At 43.3% G+C, this 27994-nt stretch overlaps 1 protein-coding gene across 4 annotated transcripts; it reads left to right on the forward strand.

Annotated features, from left to right (window-relative positions):
- Nucleotides 1-213: 213 nt before the first annotated feature.
- On the forward strand, nucleotides 214-27986 carry LOC134459970 (E3 ubiquitin ligase TRAF3IP2-like). 4 transcript variants are annotated; one of them, XM_063212475.1, is made up of 9 exons: nucleotides 214-327; nucleotides 2646-3541; nucleotides 14151-14193; nucleotides 14777-14841; nucleotides 16162-16259; nucleotides 17456-17524; nucleotides 20644-20760; nucleotides 21508-21582; nucleotides 25163-27986. In XM_063212475.1, the coding sequence occupies exons 2-9, from the start codon at nucleotides 2719-2721 to the stop codon at nucleotides 25307-25309; spliced, it is 1437 nt and encodes a 478-aa protein (XP_063068545.1). In that variant the 5' UTR covers nucleotides 214-327; nucleotides 2646-2718; the 3' UTR covers nucleotides 25310-27986. The 4 variants fall into 4 exon arrangements, with proteins under 4 accessions (XP_063068545.1, XP_063068544.1, XP_063068543.1 ...); XM_063212474.1 differs by lacking the exon at nucleotides 214-327 and adding an exon at nucleotides 368-501; XM_063212472.1 differs by lacking the exon at nucleotides 214-327 and adding an exon at nucleotides 1571-1740.
- The last annotated feature ends 8 nt before the right edge of the window (nucleotides 27987-27994 follow it).

The following is a 27994-nucleotide window of genomic DNA, read 5'->3' on the forward strand; positions in this document are numbered from 1 at the left end:
TTATTATTATTATTATTAACGCTGCTGCTGTTACAACTACGCCTACTACTACTGGGCTACTCTGTAACCTAGTTATGACGGTACCACCGCAACAGAAAGTTAACGCTCTGTGCACCACCACATTTATCGGTCACTCACTCTCATAATTAGAACCTACTGGGTGATACGTCCAGTGAAATGGACTATCCCTCGTAACTTTTCGCCATGGTTAGAAAAAGGATGCTTTGTTCTAGCTTACTCCTTATCAAATGATAGAAGTCATTTTCCGGAGTTTGTGTGACGTCTCTCAGAAGTGCGTTCCAGGAGGCAGGCTAATAACCCACGCAGGTAAGCTGCTTCGAATTCATTCTCAAATGCCGCGAGCAGTTCCTACTTCGGGTGTCGAAATGTGAGCGTCGTTCCCCATGATTGGACCATAAACTTGAATTCCTTGTGAGTAAACTGGGATTTTTCATGGGCAATTCATTAAAGGACTAAGGACCTGTCCCCGTCTGACTTTGCGTACGTGCTCTTTTCCCAACTAAATTCAAACTCAGGCGTATTGGCAAATTGGCTACTTAGGTTTTAGGCTACTTTCCTTTTGAGTATTGGCTTGGATATGTTTTCATGTTATAATAATAATAATAATAAACACTACAAGCGAGTTATCTGGAGTTGGGTGATTTGGCAAAGGACATTCAAGTAAAGCAAACTGAAAGCCATAGCTTCCTGACATCCCGACATTGGAATTGTGGATGAGTGCGCAAATTGAGCGTGCAAACGTGCATGCGCCAGGCTTCCTCTTTTACTATTTAAGGTTTGATATAACCTTTGTAGATAACGATTATGACAGATTTGGGCACCTTCGACCGTCTGTAGCCTACTTGTCTGTACTTGTTTGATTGTACTTGGTTGAAGTTTTGGACGTATGTGCTTATTTATTTCTCAAAGTTACAGTTCTATTTGGATGTTATTTAATTATCAAAATTGTTATGACGAATGTCCAAAAACACCATAGGTTCCCTCCATCCTACATCTAACCTCTTTCACCTGAAATCCATGGTCTCCTCTCTACTGGAAATAGATTGTCAGGCTTTCCGTAGGACTGACATGGGCTTCCTTTGGTGGTGGTTCCTCTGGTTGGGTCTTTGGAACTTAGACCATTGATAACGCATTTCCTATGATAGGCTACTGCCTGTTGCCCAGCGACAGAGTATTCTCTGTGGTCCACCTACAGTCCTCAACGCTCTGTGAACCCACTTGCATCTGTCTTGAATTATTTGATCCTTTCTTTTGGTGAGGCGTCACGTTCGCGTGCACTGTGTCAGCACCCACACTCCACACATCATTCAACAACAGGCTATTGTGCGGAGACACCAATACAAAAAAGGTCACATGAAACGAGAATGAGATCGGTTGGCAGTGTGCATGGCCTACTTTTTGGCAGAAAGAAAGTCTGCACAAGTGTCCCCAAGAAGCAGCGTCGCTTGTAGAGACCTACTTTTCTGTCTTTAGCTCAGCGGTTGTGAACTCCTTGCAACCGCACGCTCAGACGTAGCGTCGGCAAGGATTGGACAGGTTCCTATCGACCCCTCTGATCTCTGAAAAGATGCTGTGAGTGTGTGTCAGAACTTTGAGGCAGACAGACGAATAAACTGATTCCCAAATGCTGTGCACAAACAGGACCACCGTGCGTGTGCGCAGTCAGACTTCTCAGGGAAATCTTTGTGATACCAGGATGCTCCCCACCCGCAGCAGAATGTAGGCATGGTGTTTCTTTTTAAACCCTGAATTATCTCTCTCGCTCTCCCTCTCTATCTCGCAAAATGTCTAAATTGTCACGCTTCTCAGCTATTCCTCTGGCGCGGACTATTCACTGTTCTAGGCTATTGAAGCGTAAACAATGTCGAAATATCGCCGCAGGTATGTTGGGCAAATAGTTGTTTATGCTTGTTGCTGAAGTTGACCCGCTTGCTTCTTAGCACAAATTTTCTACTTTCTTCTTTTTCACCCTTTTACGCACGTTACTCCTGTTTTTTTTCCTGCTTTGAAATAGTCTTTGCTGACCCTGTAATAAACTGCGTTTTCACTCGGCTTGGTGTAGGCCTGTATTATTTTTAGTGATCATGTCTCAGGTTGCGCATGGCCTCATGCGTAATTTCGCAGATTGGGCCTTAAATGGGCTGGCCAGAATAGGTCACGTTTCAAACTAGCTATGTAATAACTGAAATAGCACGCACATTTTCCCATAAACAGTTCTGAAACCTGATGTTATCCTTTAACTTATTGTGGTGTTTTGCTTTAAAAAACAAAAAAACTAAAAACACACACACATCAATAAAGTGTATGCACCTTGAACATTCCAAGCACCTGATTATAATTAAAGCACCAACATGTTTGATCTGAGCTCTTTCTTTGCATGGTACAGTTTGTGCCCTTGTGACACGGGTATCCAGTTAGCATCAGTATGTTGTAGGCGAGTTTCCTGTCAGGCAACTTGATCTGTGCCTCCGATCTCCACCAGTGCTCTTGGGGTGTTGACACTGTCTCTGTGGTTTTCTGCCTTTTCCACTCTCTCTCACTCTCTCTCTCTCTCTCTCTCTCTCTCTCTCTCTCTCTCTCTCTCTCTCTCTCTCTCTCTCTCTCTCTCTCTCGCCTCTCTGTAGATTTGTGTCACAGATTGACAGTCTCGCACATCGGCCAGTGTCCCTGAACCGCCCCGAGGAGAACGATGAGAGGATGATGAGCGAGGACTTCCTGCCTCGAGCGCTCATTGAGCCTGATGACCTTGATGATGGCGTTGATGATGAAGCCCTGGGCCCTGGTGGCCGCAGCGGCATGCCCAAGTCCGAACCCAAGCTGCCCGACGAGCTGGACCTCCGCCGGGCTCGAATCAGCAGCAGTGGCTCCTCCAGCCCCTCCCCTCCTCCACCTCCACCTGGCTATTACAACCACCACCACCGCCATAACCACCAGCACCACGCACCAGGAGGACACGGCCTTCCACCACCACCATCCCGGGGCTCGCCGGCACGCTTCCCCCAGACGCCCTTCCCCAGTGGGGCAGCCGCAGCAGCAGCAGGGGTGGCAAGTATGAGTGGTGGTGTCGCTGGTGGTGGTGCCCAGGACCAGTACCAATGGGCGTGGGCGTATCCGAGCTACACAAGTGGTCTGGAGGATAGGTACCCGCACAGCATGCCCTCCTGCCTGCCCTCAGACGAGTACAGCAGCTACCCCGGTGATGCCGGCTTCGTCCAGGCCAAGAGCCACTCCCTGCCCGGCAGACACAGCCCCAGCCTGGCCAGCATGGAGCAGCCCAGCTCACTGCGCTCCATCCCACCCATCGCCACCGCACATAACCACAACCATGCCTACGGGCATGCCCATACCCACCCCATGCACCCGTACGGATATATGCCAGCGCCCCAGGCCCCGGCCTGCTACATGCCATGCCACCCTCTTGCCCCTCCACATGGTCCTCTGCCACAGGGTCACCTCCACCTGGGTCAGCTACATCAGCTGAGCCCGCAGCCAGCCTACCACATGGCCTACAAACCCTCAGGTGAGTGCCAGAGTCAAGTGGATCCATTACATTACATTACATTACATTACATTGCATGACATTACACTTAGCTAACACTTCTTTGATCCAAGGCGACTTACAGTTTTTTTTTTTTTACAAGTACAGGGTACTGGTGGAGCCGTAAGGTGGAGCAGTGTGGTGTTGGGTGCCTTTGTTCAAGGGCACCTCAGCCATGGAGTGAGATAGAGAGTAGAAGTGTGGGATTTGAACGAGCAACCCTGTGATCTAAATGCAATCTCCTTAACCACTATAGACTACGGCTGCCCATTACATCATTACACCATTACATCGTTATGTGTAACTGAGGACAGCCTGTGTGGTCCAGAGCCAGTCTTGAACACATGACCTCACAGTAAACACTGGTAGGCCTATGTGAGGCAGCTGCGCATCAATGTGGCATTCACACGCTATGGGAATTGTGGTAAATACCAAATGCAGACATGAAAAGCAATCATGAAAACCCCACCATATGGTATTTTCCACAGGGCAATACTGAGAATATTTTGCTACACGAGTTGCCCAGATGAGATAACATTTGACCTTTTCTTTTTTTTAAAGATTTGTTTTGTCTTTTTTTACTTAATTGATAGGACAGTCTGAGAGATGGACAGGAAGTGAATAGGGAGAGAGAAGGGGAGGGGTCGGCAAAGGACCCGGGCCGGGAATCGAACCCGGGCCAGCCGCATGGCAGGCCAGTGCCCTACCGGTTGGCCACGGCAGGGCCAACTTTTGACCTTTTCAACATGTCAGAGTTTATTTCTCTCAAAAACTGACACTATTTCATGTTGGCAAGCAGCATCTTTCCCATGGCCCCTGAATGAACCATAAGTCTAACCTAAAGCTTTAAATGAACCTGAAGATCTAAAAGCAAGGCCCCCAGCTGAGTCAGTAGCGTATTTGAATGTGCCTTTAGGAGGGAGGCTTAGGCTTTTGAATACTATGAGTGCCATTCCGTGATTGTTGAAGGGGTGCCTCAATTCGTAAGGGTTGTGTTTCAACTGTGCCTTATACTGTGTGTAAAATGTACAGGAGTCCTCTGGAGCTCCGTCCTTAGCTATTCAATACAGAGCAGTGCGCTTCTCAAAAACCTAGTTGCCAAGCACTTTAGCTATAGCTACTTACTTGGTTGCAACATAATTTCCAATTGTCAACTACCCAACTTGCTAACCAACTATTACAACTACACTTTCGAGAAACACAACCAGGAACTCCCTCTTCCAAAGCATGATAACAGCAGTGCAACAGAGTGTGTTATTTACAGTGTATTATCGTCGGGTTCCCCCTCCTTACGCACAGTAAGCTTACATGGACCTGAATACGAAACGCTACAGGTTCAATTCTCAACACCGACAGGCAGGTGCAGATTATGCAGTTGTGCTCTCTCCCCCATCCTCTCATGGGTGTTATCATTTTACATACTCTGTTGGCTGCTGGGCTGCCCCCACCCTCTGCTCTTATGTGGGGTGAGTCTATACCATAAATCAGAGACAGAGGCTAAGTTTACATTAATCTGTTTCTCGTTTCTATCGCAGATGCAATGTCCATTTACATCAAAATACTGGAAAACGACTTCATAGGTGGAAGGATTCAAAGACACTAGAGCCCACGTATGCATTCGAATACGATTCTGATTTGGCAATGAGAAACGAGGATCCGCAGTGCTGAGCTCTAGCTACTCGTCCTGGTTGGACATCACTATGACGCACTCCTCCCTGAATCGCTGGGCTGGCATCATTGGTCATGTGACTTGAGAGCTGGGAAAATAAACAAACAGGCATGCTTCACTTCAACCAGCACAGACTAGCGAATCAGCCGATCTGCGTTTCTTTGTAAGCAGAGTAGGTTTTTATTGAAAGGACAGAAACTTTGTGTGTAAATGTAAATAGTTTGCAAGATGCCAACACAATGAAATAGTGAAATGAACTAGGCCTATCCAGTTGTGTCCGACTGCTAAAGGTAGCCTATATCCCCTAAAAGGGATCATTCCCACCACTCCTGTTCACCTAGGGCCTATTTATAAACGTATATATTAAATATATACAGTACATACCCTGCAGAGGCTTAACACCAGATAATTATCATGAAAAACAAAGCTAAAAAATATTGGGGCAAATCCATTCACCTGGCCAGAAGTTATGGCAAAGATTATTTTAATTCACAATGGACTGTCACTGGTTATGGTCTAAACAAAAATTCTGCCATCTTGAATTCAGCCATCCTGAAAGTGCTGGCCTCCAAAATATAATAAGTTCATGAAACTACCCAAAGGCATTGACACACAAATTGTGTGTTCAAAAGTTATCACGTTAAAGACCTTACGCAGCAGCCGACGCAATGGCGGCGGACGCAATGGCGGCAGACACAACGCTGGCTGACACAAGGCCGGCTGACGCAGTGGCACAGGCAAAACCATTACATCCCCAACACTCCGTGTTAATGTAAACAGAGCCAGAATTTGATTGTTTGCCTTTGGCAAGACGAGCTGGTTCTCACGCAGACTCTTCGTGCATTTTCACTCAACTTCGGATGAGAAACATTTATTTGCATGAGAACCAGGTTATGGCAAGTCAATGACAAATGAGAATTTCTTGTAAGATCGATTACTATATGCTATTTATAGATAGGCCTACTATATGCTGCCTGCCAGGCTGCCCCTGCAGCTGATGAGTCTACTTTAGAGATGAAATTTGGTTGTATGCCATGGTGTCCTGTGGCATCATGAGGACAAATGGGAATCCCTTTTGAGATTGATTATATATGTTATAAGCAATACACAGTATTGCAATACTTGCAATACACAGTAATGCAATATTTCCGCAGGCGAAGGCATCAGTTGAGTCTTGCTGTGAAACTGATGATGCCAAATGAAAGCGTTTCAGTGTAGCTGTGGGAATTTCATAGTCGCAGATGGTAGTGTTGATGTTTACTCAGCCAAGCCCAAGACACACTGTAACATGAAAAGTATATTCTGGGGTTGCACCATAGGCGAATCAATAGAACCAATGATTGACTTTTAAATTGCCTAACTGCGGCCCAGCAGTGGCGCTTAACATCTGGGCACTGGACTGCTATGCCGGTGATCAAAAATAAATTAATTAAATATATTAAAAAATAAAATAAAATAAACTGCCTGACAGCAAATGACAGGTCAATGCAGCTTTGTTGTCACTGTGCTAACCACCGCTGAATCATACATAGGCACCGTTTCTCAAAGTGGAGGAGCCTGGCCTTGCTGTGATAAGTGACATCCATTTTTCAAGCATTTCACATCATCACGACTTGCCAAGTGCTGTTCCAAAGTGAAGGATGCTTGAAAATCTTCCAAGTGCCACACTCTTGATTCATAGAATTTCCAAGCTTTTGCACTTGCAGTACCCGGCATAGCCTTAACACCAAACAACTATTATGAAAACAAAGCTAAGAAATATTGGGGCAAATCCATTCACCCTGTCAGAAGTTATGGGCCAAACAAAAATTCAGCCATCTTGAATACAGCCATCTTGAAAGTGTTGGCCTCCAAAATGTAATAAGTTCATGAACCTACCCTAGAGAGCATTAACACACCGAATGTGGGACAAATCCATCCATCCGTTCAAAAGTTATCATGTTAACATGAAAGCCCTTACGCAGCAGTGGTCACAACAGCAGTGGACACAGCGGTTGAAAATGCAACATAGACACATAACATGAGTGAGGGGGTAGAACTCTCATCTTATCATAAAAAGGCTGAAAGCAGAAGACAAAAATGGTTGGGAAAAAAACCTGCTAGACCAACCTGCCGGGCAAAAAAACAAACATGTTTTCTGCTGCTGGATTCTAGTTTACTGAGGACAGTACAGAGTACATACAGGGTGCAGGACAGCATTGCTGAGTGAAGGTTAGAATTTTTAAGAGGGTAGGTACAGGAAAAGATCAAAAGATCTTCAAAAGTGTCTTGAAGATTAAAGCGACTTTACAAGACAGCCCTAGTCTTGTGGCTTGTTTCACCATTGTCAGAGAAAAATGGTGAACTGTTTTGACGGATGATTTGCTTGTGAGGTTTCAGGTTTGCAGGGCCCTGTAAGGGACACACTGTACTGGCTTTATTGTAAAATTCAAATAAACAGGGATGTTGTTGGCCAAACTGTTCATGGTAACACTTTACCTGACATGTTCCGGCATAACAAATTCATAGCTGCTGTTATACACTTTGCCTGAAGCATTCATGACTGTTTCATTTGACGTTCATACCAAAACGAGCATGGAAGCCGAAAGGACGTCAACTTGTCTAAATAAATTTAAACAAAGCAGCATTGCTGGTTTTGTTCTGAACCCTTCCTGATTGCAACAAATCTGGGTCAATGATTTAGCCCTATGCCAGGATTAAATCAGAACCAGAGCATTTGACTGAAAAATAATATTTGCTTGACCATATTCTGTCCCTGGCACCTCAGTATATCATTTACCGGTACCCAGATTGGTCGTGATTAGGAAAGGTTCAGAACAAAATCAGCAATGCTGCTTTGGAATTGTTGATCTTTTATTTTGGCAAGTTGCTGTTCCTTTGTCTTCCATGTTTATGAAAAGTTTGGTATGAATGCATTACGGAATAGTCATGAATCCTTCATGCAAAGTGCATAACAGCTGCCATGAATGTGTTATGCAGGGACATGTCAAGTAAAGTGTAACCATGCTATGGTGATAATTATAGCCTACAAAGTATTTACTGTGAAATACAGTAAGTGCGTTCTGAAGTACAGTATGCACTTTCTGTTTTCGAAACTCACACTTGGTGATAGAGATTCCATTTTTATGGCCCAAACATTCTTGAGATGTCACATCCTTGAAAGCGCCCTTGAAAAATGGTTCCCACCATACAAAAGCTGTCCCATTTGCCCCGGCTATAACTGAGCTGTCATTTGCTGTGTCAGTCATCATAGTCACGTCATTACGCCACATTTCCAAGACCTCTCTCTGAGAGCTTTCAGGTGAGTTTGTCAGAGTCGTGCCCAGCCCCCTCTTACGATCCCCCAGGCCTGTTACATATGAGGCCACTGCAGAGCCGGTTTATAGGTGTGCTGTGTAGGATGGTCTCCAGAGTAGGTAGGGCCTATTGGAACTGTGCTAATCGTTGAAAGTGTGCTTTCTACTGCCAAATTTGATCTTTTCATGAATATTTACTAAAAATAAACTGACATTTACCAGTTTGACCAAAATACTGTAAGTTTTGCAGCCAAAAATTTATATTTTTGGAAATTGAAAATTTCCGACAATGTATGAAAACTGCAATTTTCCTGATGGTGGTGGTAAGAATTTATGAAAAAGGTAACATTTTTGAATGGGAAGCCTGAATTCTGGAAATAAACTATTACCCAGTGCACCTTTAATGTCAGGCAGATTAAGCGATTGCCTATGATCCCACCAAATCTGCCCTCTGTAGGGGCCCTGATCGTTAGCCCCACCATGGCAAATACCAGCAAAATATGTTAATATTCTGCATCGGCCTCCCAAATGAGTAGAGCCATCACTAGGCTATCCCCTCCCATTCCTTGGGCCTGTGTAGTAAATACTACTACTACCCTACTCTGGACGCGATCATAATAGTCTAAATTCATAACATCAAGACCAAGCAGGAAGACTGTGTAGCTCTACTTACCTGAAAGGCATTAGGCTATAACATCTTAAGGCTGCAAGGTCAAAAGCAGTCAAATCTGTTTTGTTACACTTAATATTGCTGTGTCTGTAACAGACCTCAAGCCTTGGGCCTCATACCACAGCACACATAAATCCTTTAAGTGTGTGTCCAATTCAGGCCTGTCCACCTCGGGCCCCTTGTGAGTTGAAGCGAAGCGAGGCTCTCCAGGTGAATAGGCAGAGAGATACTGTAGATCAGAGGTGGGCCAACTCAGGCCCGGAGACCACATGAGGCCCACAGAGACATTTCATCCGGCCTGTAGGGCCCTCACAAGACAGCTTTTAAATCCAAAGTATCCTACTCACAGCTAACATTCTTAAAACGGCTAGGGGTCTTGCAGGTGTTAGGTTAATCAAGGTCACAATTAAATATTATAATGTGCAGGAGTGAAATAGCCAGCAATTTATAGCAGTGTACATCACAGCATTTCTTATTACAGTTTTTCTCGATTGGTTTGGCTAATTTCTCAAAACTGAGATGACATTCTCAAAACAACACGGACAAATCCCCAAACCAACTTGCAATTTCCCAAAATAGAATGGCATTTTTCATTGCTTTCATCAGATATCAAATGCTTTGTACATTTCTCAAATGTTTAGTACATCTCTGCAGATGGCTATGTACAAATACCCTTCAGTTGACACATTCAGCATACATTTAGCACATTTTCCAAATAAATTGACCTTGCTTATCTAAACGAATAAGACAATTCTCAGTGTAATGGTTGCCCTCTCCAAAACATGTCAGCATTATTTCATTGTGTAAATCATCATATGCAAAGTGGTCTACACAATTCCCAAAACAGTCAAGGACATCATATTTTAAGAATTTCATTACATAGTAAATTCATGACAGTGTTCAACAGGTCAGATGGTATTATAACTTTACTAGTTAGTAGAAAATACTTTTACAACCGTGTATACTACAGTTTCCTCTATTATTTGGCTAATTTCTTGACATTTTTTCAAACAACATTCTGTTTTGAACAATTGCTAGTTGCTTTGGCATTTGTCCATGTTATTTTGAGAATGTTATCTCTGTTTTGAGAAATGAGCCAAACCCATGAGAAACCTGTGATATATGGGCATTACTTTCTGCATATGAATTTACAGTAAAGAAAGTTACTGATAAATGTCCTTGGTAAATTGTCTGTGTTGTAAAGCTTCAATGGTTTCACTCACTTTTTCATTTTTATACATAGTCGAAATCTGTTAGCTGAACGTAGATAAAACACCTAACCATTTTGACTGGCATTGCTTACACAATGACAAAGGGACAATGTATTTTGGGGGTACTGATGATATATGTGGGGAAGAAATTTAGTTTTGACACATGGGTAAACTGTTTTGGGGGTGATATGAGCAAGTGATGAGGATCCATGTAGTTATGCTGAAACATCCAGTTTATTTTGACAGAAGGACTAAATGAATGCAAATGAGCTAAAGCAATTGAGAAGGATCTATGCCATTTTGATGGTACTGACTATTTGTATGGGAGAAGGTTTAGTGCTGATGCAAGGCTGAGGTGTTTTGGGAGGTATATGACATTTTGCCAGTTATCTGAACTGTTGTGCAGAAGTGTAAGAATGTTTGGCCAAATGACCCAATGGTTATAGGAATGTCATCTCAGTTTCAAGAAATTAGCCAAACCAATCGAGAAAAACTGTATTAGCAAAGGCATGTTGCCTGCAACATCTGGGCCTATACGGTCAATATTCTACACTCAAGTGGTCCCACGGGCCAAAAAATTGCCCCTGCTGAAGATGGATAGATTAGTTTAACAGACAGTGCACAACACCAGTATGCTCCTATCTATATCATTGTGCAGCACTAACAATAAGAGATGGAAATTTTAGCGTAAGATGCTTGCAATGTGTTTTTCGCGCCATCTGCAGGCGACCCAAAACACTGCTGGCAGACATACAGACAAACTGACAGGATCATTGCAATACCTTGCTGGCTGACTCAACCCCCACCCGGGGGCAGGTAATAAAGCATCCTATATGACCGACGCATACCAAGCACCCTGTAAAACCTACAGGCTAAATCATCACTTTGGTCTCAGACTTTTTAAATCGTTTCTTTTAAGCTGGTCTTTAGATGGTCCTTCTTCATGCATCAGTAATAAACATCCTATATGATCATACTACCTTAAGAAACTGCATGCCGTGCACCTTTAGCGTTAAACCTGCAGGCTAAATTATCACTTTGTTCTCGCATAAAAGTACATGTGTTGCAGACTTTTTCACGCGATTGTTTCACAGTAAACTGGCATTAAGATGGTACTGCTTCATGCATCAGTAAGAAACATCCTATATGATTCCCCACATCATCCTGTATGGTCGTATATCACCTTTGAAACTGCATGCCGTACACCTTTAGCATAAAACCTGCAGGGTAAATCATCACTTTGCTCTCATATAAAAATATCTATCTTGCAGACTTTTTTACTCGTTTTTGTAAGGTGGTCTTATTGATGTCTGACGCAGGACCATCTTAAGTGCTCAGGGGGCGCACCTCCGCCCTCTGGTGGACAAAAACACTAGCATCTTGTATGTACAAATGAACGTACACACAAACACGGACGATCACACACAATCAATTACCATCCTATACGATGCTCAACAACCTCCTATACATGGGTTTACTGTTTGTAAACAATCCCTGGCTGCGCAATGCTGGCTGTGCACTGTTCAACCTCTGACTGTTGCAAACTGCAGTTGGTCAAAAAATGAGCTCACATGGTTGGCATGGTTTAGCGTCTTGCCCCTCCTCACAACATGAATGTTTGTAAACGAAAAACCTATGTAATACCACCTTAAGAACTGCACACATTGCACCCTTTACGTAGAAGCTGCAGGCCAGACAGGTATACAAGGGTCTCCAACTCTGCTCTAATCAGTACAGCAGCCCAGGTGTCGCTCTGCCCAAAGCAGCCAGGGAATCCAAGCTATAGTATCATGCAGTGGTTGGACTCGGGACAGACAGACAAACAAAGTAAGAAATATTATAAAATGATCAGTATGTACGTAGTATACTAAAAAGTAGACTTTTTTGCTTGTTTCTTTTAAGCTGGCCTTAAAATGACCCTGTCTCATGAAGCAGTATCAAGAGCAACCAGAGAAGGAAACTAGGCCCCATCTCATGACACACACACACACACACACACACACACACACACACACACACACACACACACACACACACACACACACACACACACACACACACACACACACACCATATCTGGCCCAGATGCCTCCCGGGGGCCAAGCATGCTATTAAGACCATGTCAGCATACAGTAAAACCTGCATACTGAGCAGCCTTTAAATCTTGCCTTCCAGCCAGCCAGCCAGAAAGATAGGCAGGTAGATACTTTACGTCTCTCTACCTCAGGCCCCCTGCTGTCTGTCCACTCGCCCAGGTGTGTGTCAGTGGCCCATCCTCCTTCCCGAGAAGCAGCTCAACAATGCAAACTATGCGGCCACCGTCACTGCTTTGCTTTCCCCTTTAATTTATAGCCGCGTGGGTGACACAGACAGGCAGGAATAGATGCACAAAGAGAGCAAAGTCCACAACACTACAACAGTTGCTCCCATGGGTATGCCGCTGTTGCAGACGTGTTTGCTCATTTGTTTTACTGTAAGCTGACCTGACAGTAAGCTGTGTGAAGCTCCCCCCCCCAAAAAAACCCCAAAAAAACAGAGAATGCAAACTATGTCGCCATCACTCTCTTTCCCTCTAATTAAAGTCATTTTGGGATGTTTTGTCCGCTTGTTGTGCGTTGTGTCTTTCTGGTAGTACACCGACCTAACCCGCCCGGTCGGGTTGGTGGAGTTTTCCTTTTTCGCCCATGGGGGACAGCTCGGGTGAACGGTATTCGACATGCACAGACACTTTCGCTGTAATGACGTGGGGATCAACAATGAGTTGGTGCAGCAGCTATGGTGCCCCTTCTTCACTCTCTCTCTGGTGAACGGTCTGCTGAAACGCTGCATTCTTCTGATGTAATGTGAAAGGATTTGTGCTGCACTGCTGTATGGGCAGTTCCTCCTCTTTCCAGCTAACATGAATCTGACCCATAATTGTGTAACAGTATTGAGGAGACCTGTGCACCTAAAACGTGTACTGTACCTTTTGGGAAGGGGGAGACAGCATTCATAACAAAACCATGTAACCTGCTTCCTTAGAATAATTAGTCAAGAATCTAGCACATGTTTTGTCAACAAACTATGTCCCATTAGGATTTTACATTTATGGGGCTCAATGAGCTAGGACATCGTACCATTATATCGGCGACCCGGGTTCGATTCCTGCCCGAAGACCTTTGTCTATGCTTGCTCATCTCTCGCTCTCTACTCATTTCCTGCCACACTCTCAAACTATTTTTATTGGATTCCTTGACCCCAAAAATGTATACTTTGACACCAAGTTTGTCATCCTAGCGATAACAGAAGCAAAGTTATAGACTCTATATGAAATTTTCGATGCATTGGCGGCCATTTTGAAAAAACGTGTTTATTTCCGAATTAAAGGGTGATCTCACTTGTGTCTTTGGATACATTTATTTGTATGACCCTAAGGTACTTCCATGCCAAAGGGGACCTTTGCATCATGACTTGAAGTCAAAACTCACTTAACCTCCCTACTAAAACTGTCCCATCTAAAATAAAGGCATAAAAGGCCCAAGCATGTCTTAAAAGGATTTTGAGTCATTAACTTTTCCTTAATTGCCTTTGGGTTCAATACAATAACTCCACTACTTTACTTCTTAATGTTGCTTTAATGCTTCTCTATCTCTCTCTGTCTCTCTGTCTCTCTCTCTCTCTGTCTCTGCCTCTCTCTCTCTCTCTCTCTCTCTCTCTCTCTCTCTCTCTCTCTGTCTATCTCTCTGTCTCTCTCTCTCTGCCATAGGTCTAGATCTCCATGGGCATGTCCGAACCAACTCCACACAGAGGTGGGTAACAAACAGCCCAGTGTCACCCCCTGTACTGCACACAATAAACTCTTTTTTTAACTTGTGTGTGTGTGTGTGTGTGTGTGTGTGTGTGTGTGTGTGTGTGTGTGTGTGTGTGTGTGTGTGTGTGTGTGTGTGTGTGTGTGTGTGTGTGTGTGTGTGTGTTAAAGGGACACTGTGTGAGATTTTTAGTTGTTTATTTCCAGAATTCATGCTGCCATTCACTAATGTTACCTTTTTCATGAATACTTACCACCAGCATCAAATTCTAAGTATTCATTATGACTGGGAAAATGGTCCGCCATTTTGAATTTCCAAAAATAGCCATTTTTAGCTGCAAAAATGACTGTACTTGGACCATACTAGAAAATATTTGCCTAATACTTAGTAAACTTTCATGTAAGTATCACATTTGGCAATAGGCAGCCCAATTCCAATAGTTGCAGTACCTTTTTTGACCATTTCCTGCACAGTGTCCCTTTAAATAAGTAATTGAATCATTTTTGTGAGCAAATTACAGTACAGTAGGTTCTGTCTGCAGAGCTTAATCTGTGTTTAATCTGTGTTTAATTGTTAATTACAGTGAGAATGCCATCTTCCAACACAGGCAGCGCAGTCCTAGAGAAACCCAGTTATCCATGGAACAAAGTAAGTAAGCCTAGAACACACACACACACACACACACACACACACACACACACACACACACACACACACACACACACACACACACACACACACACACACACACACACACACACACACACACACACACACACACTGGGGCATGAACAGTTTATGTGATTTGAACTGACTTGTGTACCTTCAGAAATAAACACTGAAATAAACGTCCATTAAAGCATTACAAATCTGGGCGACGGAATCAAGGGTTCTCTGGCATAGACGTGGGCTCCAAAGACTTTGATTTTAAACTTGCCTTTTGACACTTCACCCTACTTCTTACTCATCAAATTGAATTGTCTATCAATGTTAAAGAATCCTGCGACAAAGCATTAAAAATCATTCATAATTCCTCATTTTGCCCCGTAAAGATGACATCGTGCACATTCTTCCCCCAACAACGACCTCCTTCTCATAGTCCTCCGTGTGGCAACTTGCCCCTACTCAGGAGGGGGCCATAATTGCTGAGGATACATGATATAGAGCTTAGGCCCCCTTTACAGTGCTCTTTCAAAGAATGCAGCAGGTGTCCATTTGTTGTAAATTTAGCAGTAGAGGAGGCCCTTTATTCGAGGACAGCTGTAGCTAAGGCAAGGCACTGCACTGTTATGCCGGGGACCCGGGTTTGATTCTTGATCAATTCCTGATTCTTCCTTCTCTCTCTCTCTCTCTCTCTCTCTCTCTCTCTCTCTCTCTCTCTCTCTCTCTCTCTCTCTCTCTCTCATTACCATCCTGTCTCCTCTCAAACCATCATATTCAATGAAATGTCATATCCAACTAGGTGTGCATGTTGGCATTGTTCATTCAACACTGAGAGAGCACCAACGAGGAGAGTGTTACATTTTATGCGGTCTACGTTTTGAATTAAGACTGTGATGCAACCGTGGCGTCTTGTCTCCAATTTGTTGATGCCTTTTATGGCCAACATGTAGTTAAATATGACACTTCAGAGCATATGGCGGTTTGAGAGGAGACAGGAAAGTAATGAGAGAGAGAGAGAGAGAGAGAGAGAGAGAGAGAGAGAGAGAGAGAGAGAGAGAGAAGGACGAATCCAGAATTGACCTTGGGCCGGGGTGGTCCCCAACGTAACAGTACGGTGCCTTAGCCGTTCGAGGCACAACTGAGGTCAGCAGAATTTACTTTCTGGGGAAGTTACCCTGAATTACCAGCTAATTTGTTTTAGTGGTTTGCCAGTCTTTGTGCTTGCCAGTCTTTTAAAACTGAAAAAGTAATGTAGTGAAGGCTGTTTTGTTTGGATTTTCATGTCCCCTGTCTGTGTTTCCAAAGGGAAGGTGTTTGTGACTTACGAGGACGACAATGAGGACCATGTCAAGGAGATCATCAAGTTTGTGGCCTTGCTGAGACACAACGGCTTTGACACACACGTATGATGTCCCTTTTTGTCATCACTCATAAAAGTTTATAAAAAGACTGTATGTAGTAAAGATGAACTAAGTTAACAATACAGGGGTGTGCTTCTCGAAAGTGTAGTTGTTAGCCAGTTAGCAACTTGGGTAGTTGCAATGGGAAATTGCATTAAAAACAAGAAATGGTTTTGAGAAATGCACCCCAAAATATGGTTCAGGAGTACTATGTGAATTACACACCTATAGAGATCATGCTACACAAATAGTGTTGCATTAAAGCATAGCAGGCATGATGATTTAGTAAGAGTGCATTACGAAGAACTAATTACAGTGATAGGAATGTAAATGTAAACTTAAAACAACGCTAAGTAATTTCGTCTTTGATCCCACTTTGTATAAAACAGTCTGTGAAGTCTAATGTGGGTAGTCATCACCTAATGGTTAGGGAGGCGGTCTTAAGATCAGAGGGTTACAGGTCTTAATCCCACCCTTACCTCTTCCTACACCTACCTACACCATCCATGGTTGAAGAAGTGCCCTTGAGCAAGGCACCTACTGTAACCCCACATTGCTCCAGGGACTGTAACCAATATACCCTGTCAATAAATTTAAGTCATTTTAGATGTAGATGTCAGCTAAGTATAATGTAATGTAATTTAATGTAATCATAAGAATTTAGCAGTGCTAATATTCCCAATTGGTTGTTTTGCCGCTAAATTGTTTCTATTTGGATTAGAGGAATACCTCTTTTTTTCCAAACTTACTTAGCATAGTATGACACACCAGAACATAGAGTACTTCTACAGTCCTGCTGTCTTCTATTGTTGGCTGATTTGGACAAAAGGCATGATCTATGTAGTTGTATTGTAATTCTTCAATGTAATAGGTTTTGTCTACATTTCTAAGGAGACAGAAAATGACAATGCAACAGTTGTTTTCCTGTTCAAATGAGCCGTTGTCTTTTGTAGAATCCAACTGTTGAATCCAACGCTTGGAATGGAAATACGACGAATAGTGATCGAGGTGGTCTTCTTGCCAAAATAGGTCATCTTGGTGTTTCACATGTTTATTATGTTCATCTTATTCTGTGAAGGCAAGAGAAAATGAAAATACGCCGAATGGTGATGGAGGTGGTCTTCCTGCTTCAACATCCTCTTTGTGGTGTCCTTGTTGAGGCTTATCTGCTGGTGTCTCTGGTTCCTCTTCCTCTACAGATCGACGTCTTTGAGCAGCAGCTCAACAGCATCAGCAAGATCGACTGTACAGAGAGGTACATCCAGGAGGTGAGAGATACACAAGATAATGTACTAAGTTTCGTTTCTCAGAACATGTCGTTTGTGGCGTGCAGAGAACACATTTTGCAGTGTCAATTCCACACTGTGAGAGTCAATGCATGCAGTAAAGCTTGTTCACTTAAAAATAACCAGTCCAGAGATGACTGGAGTGCTCAAATACTTATTTGTTTTTGTTATTATTTGTAGTAATAGTAGTTGTAGTATTGTGGTGCATATATTGTAAACATTTTATGAAGTATTGTAGTGTTACAAAGTACATTTCTCTGTGGCCTAGTCTTTTTGAAGTGGACCAGCCTGATTGCGTTAGCCTAAAGTCCCGGATTGTGAGAGAACCAAAAAGGCTTTGAGCATGTGTGTAGTATTTGTAGTATGTGCCTGGCCTTGTTTGCCTTATTCGTCCCAAGATCACAATGCAGAAGAACCTCTACACACAGACACACACACACACACACACACACACACACACACACACACACACACACACACACCCTCTCTCTCTCTCTTAGCCACTGACATTTTCGGCATTCTTGGCATTAACGCCAAAGCTTCAAAAGCAAGCTGGCAGCTTACTTACACTAAGACGAACACAAGTGGTTGTGTGCGTGAAATGGATAAGCATTTAGACTTCATATTTGGCATGATCCCTTGTCTGTGAAGATTCTCACGCATCCAGGTTGTGTAAGCCATTCAATCAGGGGCGCCGCCAGGAATTTTGGGCCCTATGAAAGATTATAGTTTTGGGCCTACAGGTGGCGCACAGCATTTTGGGTACCAAGGCAGCGAAGTCAGCATCTGATGCTGCCTTTAAATTTCGCCGTTACGCCTAGAAATGCAGTCAACTGCCAAGGGAGGAAATAAAGCAATGTTTCGTTTTGATCCACACTTCATGACTCAATATCCAGTTAGCTCACTGGAAGGACAGCTGCCTTCCCTGTTTCGAACGGACCCTGTGTCAGTCAGGTAACCATAGGCTGTGCAATGCGCAGATCATCCAAAATGCTTTAGTGATGGGCCGGCAATATCTAACCTGCAGCTGTCTCGTCAAATCGCTGTCAAATCGGACTTAAACCGAACGTGACCAGATTGACGAGTTTGAAATGGTGCGCTGTCTATCAGCACCATGCTGACATTAGTCTTATTTTGACGTCCGATAAGCATTCATTTCGTGCCAAGGGTAAAACTCTTAGTGATATTATGAGAACAAAACAATCTCTTGTCCTAGCCATTAGGGTTCTTCGTGTTGTTGCATTGTTGTGTGAGGGATAAAATAGGCACCGCTTGTAAAAAGCACCTGCGCAAACAATGGATGATGGATGGCAGCATCCCCAACGTAGGCTGCAGGTTGTTTGTCAAATCTGCGTTAATTTCCCGCACAATAGTTTCAAATGATGATGTCGGTTGCTTTCACATTTGCCCACCACTCTGCGGTTAAGATTTCACTTAATCCCCACGAGGCTCATAGTTTATCACAGACGTTCATCCACTTTTTCCGTTTGTGCGCGGTGACAATAAAGGTGGAGTTTTTAAATAGGCCTAGGAAATGTGCTAACGTTCTCTCTTGGAGGCTAATCCAAGGATTCTTACCATTTGATAGCGTTTGAAAACACAATGTCGTTGAGTGAGCATACCTTCTTTCTTGGAGAAAATTTGAGTGATCAGTTGCCTGCCTCTTCTGGCCCTCTCCTCTTTCTCCCGTCTTTCCCGTTTTTGCCAACCTGCCTTCACTGTCACCACCAGCTCACCATCATGTGATTAACACATAGATTGTATATTACTAACATTCTATGGGTTAGCCGACGCCTGAGACCTCAGTCGCTCTGTAGCCTACACCTGCTGCCAGCATTTTTCGGATGCTGTCCGATTCAACGCCTCGCGCGCCAGATTGGGCCGCACCATTTCGCAACAGCTCAGGGGGAAGGGTAAATGACAATGTAACACAGAACTGACGAAAACGTTATGGGAATCGACAGTTGTGTGTTTAATAAGATTATTTCCAATTACTAATTCTTTGTAATTATAAATTTCTATTAAAAAAAAGCAAGAATATATTATTTATTAATATTTTATCATCCCATCCGCGGGCCGAGGGCCGTGCTGCGTTGGGCCGGGCCGTTACAACATTATCACCTTTCCCCCCCTAGCGGCGCCCCTGCATTCAATTACATTACATTGCATTTGGCAGACGCTTTTTAACCAAAGCCAGTCGAGGACATAATCATAGCCATTAGCCAACATCACTAGCAGATACAAAGTGCACAGGAAATATACAGAGCAAAAAGTTCAGATGCCACAGTATGCAGAGTTAGATTTTTTAAAGTAAATTAGCACAGGGTTGAGTTGAGTACACACACGTGTATCATGCCAGAGTCTGGCCTGGGACTGGGGCAGCTGAAGCATTACCGCACAAATACACCTAGCGCGACAAGAGCGAGGCAAGCGACGGAAGTAATTGACTTTGTATTGAGTCGCGCGACAAAAGCGATTGTGGAGACAACAGGCGATTTGTGCGACGAGAGCGACAGTTTGAAGTTGAAATCCTTTCAACTTTCTATGACGCGGTTCAGCGACCAGCCGCGACAGCCAATGAATGTATAGAGGTCAGTGACCACAGCCAATGGGATTGTTTGAATGCTTTGCCTTCTGCTTGTAACGGACTGTAGTCGCTTTAATCGCTCATATTGCTCTGTCGCTTCAGTCGCGTTGCGCTAGGTGTATTTGTGCAGTTAGTGTAGTAGATAGTCAAGAAAGAGAAGAATCTTTACTTGCTTCTTGAAGGCTGAGAGAGATGTGCCTAGTCTTGCTGCTGCTGGGAGATTGTTCCACCACTGAGGAACAAAGACTGAGAGCAGTCTTGACTGGGAGCCAAAAGGGATTAGTTGTAGGACATTTTGTGGACTAAAACACTAGATCAGAAGGGTCCAGGGGGATGGATTATGATGTATTGTATGATGCATTGTATGATGTAATGTATTGTGATTCCACCTGAGTGGCTAGTGACTTGCAAAAACCACCAGCTACGGTGGCCGGTGAGCGAAAGCGTTAATGTCAAGTCCTGGTATACGCCCCTGATCACCATGGTGTTCTTCTACTGTTGTGCCTCTTTTCAGAAGGACTACCTGATCATCATTGCCATAAGCCCCAAGTACTACGAGGTGGTGGCCGGAGACAGCATGTTTGTGGAGAGAGACGAGCGCACATTAAACACAGTTTACATCCACAAACAGGTGTGTGTGTGTGTGTGAGCGAGTGCGTGTGCAAATACCTTGGTATTAGTAGCGATAAAGATATGCATCAACAAAGTCGTAAAATGCATGTGGTTAGACTAATGTTTTTGAGCCCCAAGTTTAGTTTGTGGTCCAAAGCACACCGTTCCACATGTATTGACATACTATGACATGTGCCGACTAACCCTGTAGCTATAAGGATGTATTGTAGATTATTCTTATTCTACTACTATCTACTAATAATATGTTTATGGTGGTTGCAATATTACTGAGAGATTGTCTGACCTCTTCTGAAGTCTTTGAATCGACATTATGGAGCAAGGTTTTGCAGATTCTGTATACAGATATACAGTATATTGTAACCATAATCATATTAACGGTAGGCCCTATTATTGTTATTGTTATTATTATCAACAGTAGTAGCAGGCATAGTAGGCCTACAGCCTAGTACTTAAGCTGCGTTGTAGCCCTACAGGTATAGGCCAATAATTGTTATGGTCAATGTTGTTGCACAGACTGTAGCCACTTCAACTCTACTCATGCCGGGAAAATATATTGTGATCGCGCTTCTTTTTTGCCATACATTGTTTGGTCCTGCTTAGTAGACCTCGTGGCTGCGTGAGAGTATGTCATTAAGAGTGTGAATTTGGTCCAGTGCCATGCTTTTTTGGCTGCCTGCGTGCATGTTATGATAAGTTATCTCTCTTCTCTTTTCTTCTCTTCTCTTCCCCTTATCACTTGTTACAGCTGCAGAATGAGTTCATTCAAAATGGCTGCAAGAACTTCAGGTTCATCCCTATTCTCTTCCCTGGGGCCAAGAAGGTAAACGTCTTACGTGATCTTGCTAAAAGTAAATACGCTGTGTGTATGTGTGTGTGTGTATGTGTGTGTGTGTGTGTGTGTGCGTGTGTGTGTGTGTGTGTATGTGTGTGTGTGTATGTGTGTGTGTGTGTGTGTGTGCGTGTGTGTGCGTGCGTGCGTGTCTGTGTTTATACTTGTGGCAGCCTTGTTCCAAAGGATCAGGGTTTCGTACAGCCCTCAGGCTGGAGAGTGAGTTGTGGCATTGTTGTGTCTTTGTGTTGAGTCGTGTAATTACACTTGGCAGGAGTCGATGAGCTGTGTGTTCACGCCAGTGTGTGTGTGTGTGTGCTGAGACCTCTGTATTTTCCAAGACCTTTCGAATGGATCATACGGAGGTTTTTCATATTCTGTGAATGCATATACTCTCAGCCCTCTTACTGTTTCTGTGTCTGTGGTACATTTCATGTCTGGTAGCATTTCAGAAATCACATATATAAATGACCATACAATTACCACCTTATTAGGGGTTGTCTTTACATCTGTCACTTGACATGTGACCGCCTACCCTCTTGAGGTCAGACTGAGGTACCTGTATATGACACCAAAGAAAATGGAATCTTGTACAAGAACCACAACTAGCTGGTGTGGCCAGGAGTGGCACTGCAGCTATGTTATCACAGCCAAGTAAATAATGAATGGGTGCCAATGGGGCTGTACCCTTCTCATAGAACTATCTGCCCGTGTGATTTTTTCCCTGGAAACAATGGAGTCGCGTTCGATAGATATGAGTAAGTGAAAGCATTTGCCGACACGTTTGCATCTTGTCAAGTGTTACATTCGTGAAAATGACCCTTATTTCAACTATAGCAATGACATAACACGTGACAATCGACTTTACGCCATTTGTTTTGTAGTTTTAAGTCTGACTTCAGATGTCGATGTGTTTAAAGTTATGTTAGGATTGTTGCGGACACCTGTTATTTATTGCATTTAAGGTGGTGGAAAAGCGGCATGTGTACATGGGGTAAAGGAAATGACTGCGCTCATCCTTAAGAATTTGGGCACCTTCAATTAACATGTTGGACGGCGGTGGGGGGTTTTGAGGTGTGTGACCGTAGATGTCTCTGCTAGGATCAGTCAGAGTACGTCTCTCGTCAGCTCTGGTCGTGAATAGTCGCAAAGATTCCTCAGCCAGCAGGTATTAGCCGAATGCTAGCGTGTTGCAGGACAAAACTAACACGTCTTTGGGAGAACAAAGCCATGTCAGGAACCTTTAACTTCACTTCTAATACAACGTTCATGATAAGGTACAGAATGTGCACACATCTTTACAAACCAGAGAACAGAACCATCACAAATCCCTGCTGAGCCATTTAGCCCAATAGACTCCCATTCATCTTTTACTTGGCTGCGTTCGCCAACGGGGCTATAATGGGAGCCAATGAGAGACGCCTATCTCATAGCTTAGACAATTTCTGATGACACCAAATGCCCCTTTGCTGGTGAAAACCAGAGGAAGTGATGGCTCGTGGCCCAGCTAGGCCAAGAGACTTCTAGGAAACAAACAGCGCAGCACAGATCGTACATGTTTCTCAGTTTCACAGAAGTCGACTCGTGACCTCATAAAAATGCTGTTACACCTGAAGGGAAGAACAAATAAAGAAACCGTTTCACTGAACCTGTTCTCAAAATACAAGGATGTTCAAATGACCTGCCTATTGTTTTCTCATTTGTTTTTCATTATATAGCACAATACATGACACAGTGACGAATAAAACAGAGAAATAGCGTAAGTTATGGTGAATGTGATACAGTCTGTTGTCAGTACAGTACAGTATATATTTTTTTCATTTATCCTCGATTGTCCCATTGAGACTAAGAGTCTCCTCTATCAGGGAGTCCTGGTCAAAATGGCAGCATACATATAGTAGTTCTAGACGCAGACAGACACATGACATAACATATAATCAGTGTTGGGCAAGCTACTTGTAAAATGTAGTGAGCTAAGCTATCAGCTACTCAACCATAAATTAAGCTTCACTACACTAAAGCTACCACCATCAGAAATGTAGTGAGCTAAGCTACAAAAAAGTGTGGAAATGTAGTTCACTACACCAGAAGCTACATTGTCCCGACATAATGTCAGCTTGATAAAATAACAGATAGGCCTACTTTCATTAAAAAAAAACGTTATTGATCTCACTATACTTTATTGATATTTATTATACATTCAGTAGCCTATGTTTCAAATATCATTATAGGCCACAGGCGTAGGGTGACGGACCCAATAAGTCCAAGGGGATATGTCTCTGAGGGATGGTATGGGGCACTCCCTGGCATGTGCACCGAAGTTACAAGTATATCCCACCTCTGACTTAATTTCATGCAGGTGGGTCTTGGAACCCCTGTGTGACTGCCTAGATCTCAGGAAAGATAGTCAACATTTTTCTTCGAGCAACATTGCGGGACAAAATGTAGCTTTTGTGGAAGCTACATCGCTACTTGAGACAAAAAATAGCTTAACTACAGGGAAGTTACTTAATACATAAAGTAGTGAAGCTACGACCAAGCTACTGGGGAATGTAGTTAAACTAGTAGCTTCGCTACAAGTAGCTAAGCTACTGCCCATCACTGCATATAATAAGGAAAATAAATGTACAAAAACCACAGTAAAAAAAACCTTACATATAACACATTATTCTCACTTGCCTGGCACAAACATACAGTTGTTGCATTTGTGATTTCTGCGTAAATGTGTTGCTACAATGCTACACGGATCCATTGACTTTCACTTGCTTAGCAATTGTTAATGAGAGACACGGTTCTCAACAAGGGACTTGACACTGTGGTGGTGTGTGATGTGTGTGTGTGTGTGTGTGGGGGGGGGGGGTTGTAATGCAATAGTCTAGTTGAAAGGAAAGGAGCTAGTGTGGTATGGGGGTATTTCATTGTTTTACTTATTTATCTGTTTTTAAGTCTTGTCTACCCTGTCTGAATGTTCTATACTGTACTTATACGCACCTTGACCATTTGAATTTCCCATCTGGGATATGAAGCCCAAGACAAATTTCTCCTCTGGGGACAATAAAGTACACTCCAACTCTAACTCTCTAACTCTATTAAGATTCGGGAGGCAACAATTTGATTCGAATTGATTCAGTCCTATTCTACAATCCACTCCAAACTTTGTGGAGTTGTTAGTAATGACCCAAGGAACAAGTGATTAAATTCTGGTGGTGATCCGAATCATGAACCGGAACCAGGACTTTTTAAAAGATTATTCATCCTTGCTGGCCTATATATCTAGACGGCACTAGTGACCAAAAATGTAATTGCGGGGAATTGCTATCAAGTAGCTTCCTTGGCGGAGTGCTTCTAGTTTCTATTTATATTCTTTAATCCAAAGGTTTAAAAATTGAAATGTTCCCACTCTTCACCCACACACTGCCCATTTCACCTGGGTCTCTCACCAGGGAGATTTGGAGATAAATTCCTTTTTTTTCTTCAAATGGATTCCTGCATTAACCGATTAGTCGATAAATTGAATAATTGTTGACATCCCTAATTATAATAAACACTATATTACTCTGTTGTCCCTCAGAGTGATGTCCCCACCTGGCTGCGGAACACCCATGTCTACAGCTGGCCTAAGCACCGCGATGACATCCTGAGGAGGCTGATGAGGGTGGAGAAGTACAACCCTCCTCCCATCGGAGAACTGCCCACTATCGTCTCCATACCCATCTGAAACCCACTGAGTCTCCTCTCTCTCTCTCTCTCTCTCTCTCTCTCTCTCTCTCTCTCTCTCTCTCTCTCTCTCTCTCTCTCTCTCTCTCTCTCTCTCTCTCTCTCTCTCTCTCTCTCTCTCTCTCTCTCTCTCGCTCTCTCGCTCTCTCTGAGTGTGTGGTGGAGAGCTGTCCACCATCATTCTCCCTTCTGAAGCCCAGACTATCCTCAGGCAAGACCAGGGGGCATGCAAACTATGACTACGCTGTGGTCTTTGAAGACTGGTTAGACAATGTGTGTGTGTGTGTGTGTGTGTGTGTGTGTGTGTGTGTGTGTGTGTGTGTGTGTGTGTGTGTGTGTGTGTGTGTGTGTGTGTGTGTGTGTTTGGGGGGTAGGGTTTGTTGTGGCATGACTTGGAATTGGGTATTTCGGGTGAATCAAAAATGACAGAGAATGTGTGCACATCAGTAACAGAGGTGCTGGACCAAACAGGAGATAACTGAAAGGATATGATAAAGGTGCGTAACATTGTTCTATGCTCCCCAAAAGATGAATGGCACAACACTTAAGACGCACAGTCCTTCATCAAAGTGCACAAGTGCAGCAGGACTGAGCATACAAAACACTGTTCCATTAAAGTTTTTGGGAGCACAGAACAGTGTTACAGACCTTTATCATTTCCTTAATTTGTGCTAATCAGTCATCTGTAGTCATGCCCTTCTACTGCTGGTCAATGTGTTGGAATTTGGGTTTGTACTCTCTGGATCTTTGCACATGATTGGGGAAACTCTTGTCTGACATTTTTTAATGGGCTGCTACTTGAACTACTCACAGATTCGAAAACACAGTTACATTTACAGAATCAATGTCAATGAGTGAGTCCATGCAAGCGGCCATTGTTGCTGAAACAACTGTCACATTTCACTTATTTTCCCCTTCTCCACTGCGTTTTAATTTAGACTATGTCAAATCTCTGAAAATCTTGCGATCCTGATTGGTTCTTTTGCATTTTGGTTTTGGAGCAAGGGGAATCCAAAGGTCCTCCAGAAAAACACATGTGAGCTCACAAAACTGAGCCGAAATACACAAGGGTCGAGAGAGAGTCAGGCTCAGATGAGTCCCCAGATGCACTCTGCACTTACTGTAGGTGAAACCCCCTGATATCACTCACACAGCCTTGTCTCTGTCAAACACACACGTTCACAGACACAGACACATTCCTACTTTTTCTTTTTCTCTCACACGCATTCACTATCTTGGTCTCTTTCTAAAACACACGCACACGCACACGCACACACAGACACACACACGACAACTTTCCAGTTCTGTGCTCATGCTTCCTGTTGCATGACAGCACACACTTTCTCCCCGAGTTCTCACGAGTCATAACTGCTGAAAGAAGTTCCATGGAATTGAACTTCATCAAAGTTTACCGCTCCAGCAGAATGCACTTCAAAGCTGTGAAAATAAAAAGGACAGGAGATGACATAACGTAGTGATTAATAACACTGTTGACGCGTGGGCTAAATCTGTCATCATAGAAAACAATGACAAATGGCCTTTCAGACATTAAGTATGCGCGTACGGCATGCACTCACACACACACACACACACACACACACACACACACACACACACACACACACACACACACACACACACACACACACACACACACACACGTTCCCCTGGTGATGTGTGTGTACAGTAATGGCCTTTCAGACACACACATGCACGCCCACTCAACTCACACACATTCCATTACTGTCCTCAGATCAGATGTGTGTAGTTCCTGCACATTTCCAAGGTGAAGACAATGCCCCAAACTGATTTCACTCAGTCACGCTATTACACAGGAATCTCAGGTGCAATGCCCGTCAGGTGCAAAACAAAACATTCTTCATTTGTGGTCTGTTATGGCATGTCCTCCACCCTCACCTTAGGGCATTTGAACGAGGTTGCTATATTAAAGATTGCGTTTCTTACATTTCTCAACAAAATCATTTTGCTCATTTGGCATTTAACACATCTCTTGGCTCTGTCAGGCCTCTGCTGTTTACAGACGTATTTAAATGCTGTTTGTTGTTTGTGTGCGTTTGTGAACCTGGTAACCTTGGGAATAGTCCAAGAACCTGGTTGCTGTTGTAAACTGGGTTAAGTTGAGGTGTGGTGAATCATCTAGTCAGGATAATGCTATTATGTAACCATGTTTTTTGGCGATAATTGGAAAAGTGTTGGTGCTGTTAACTTCTACTTTTAATGCTGAAATCCAAGTATGAACGTACAATTACGTTCCACATTTTTACGAGCTATGATTAATATTACCAATTTTAAGTGTAAAAAAAAACGTGTGGATAAGGATATTTTTAGTTTTTCCCTATTTATCAATACATTAAGAGGTGATTCAATGCAAAATATGAAAGTCATTACATTAAAGGAATACTAGATTTACACATTTTTAAGTGAATCATCACCAAGATGTTTTTTTTTTAAATAGGTAAACACTCCCAAATGCATATAGGGTATGCACAATAGCATTAGCCTGAGTGTAGAAGAGCCTGGAGCCTGGTCTCTATTTCTTAATGACATGTGTGAGTTACGTATCTATTGCAGCTTTACCACCTCCTGTAGGTAAATAAGACTGGTTCATCAGCTAACCATGTTCTTGGAATATGCCCCTGTCAAACCAAACTCGCTAGCCCAAATG

The sequence above is a fragment of the Engraulis encrasicolus genome, chromosome 12 (genome assembly GCF_034702125.1).
Source record: "Engraulis encrasicolus isolate BLACKSEA-1 chromosome 12, IST_EnEncr_1.0, whole genome shotgun sequence".
Lineage (NCBI taxonomy): Eukaryota > Metazoa > Chordata > Actinopteri > Clupeiformes > Engraulidae > Engraulis > Engraulis encrasicolus.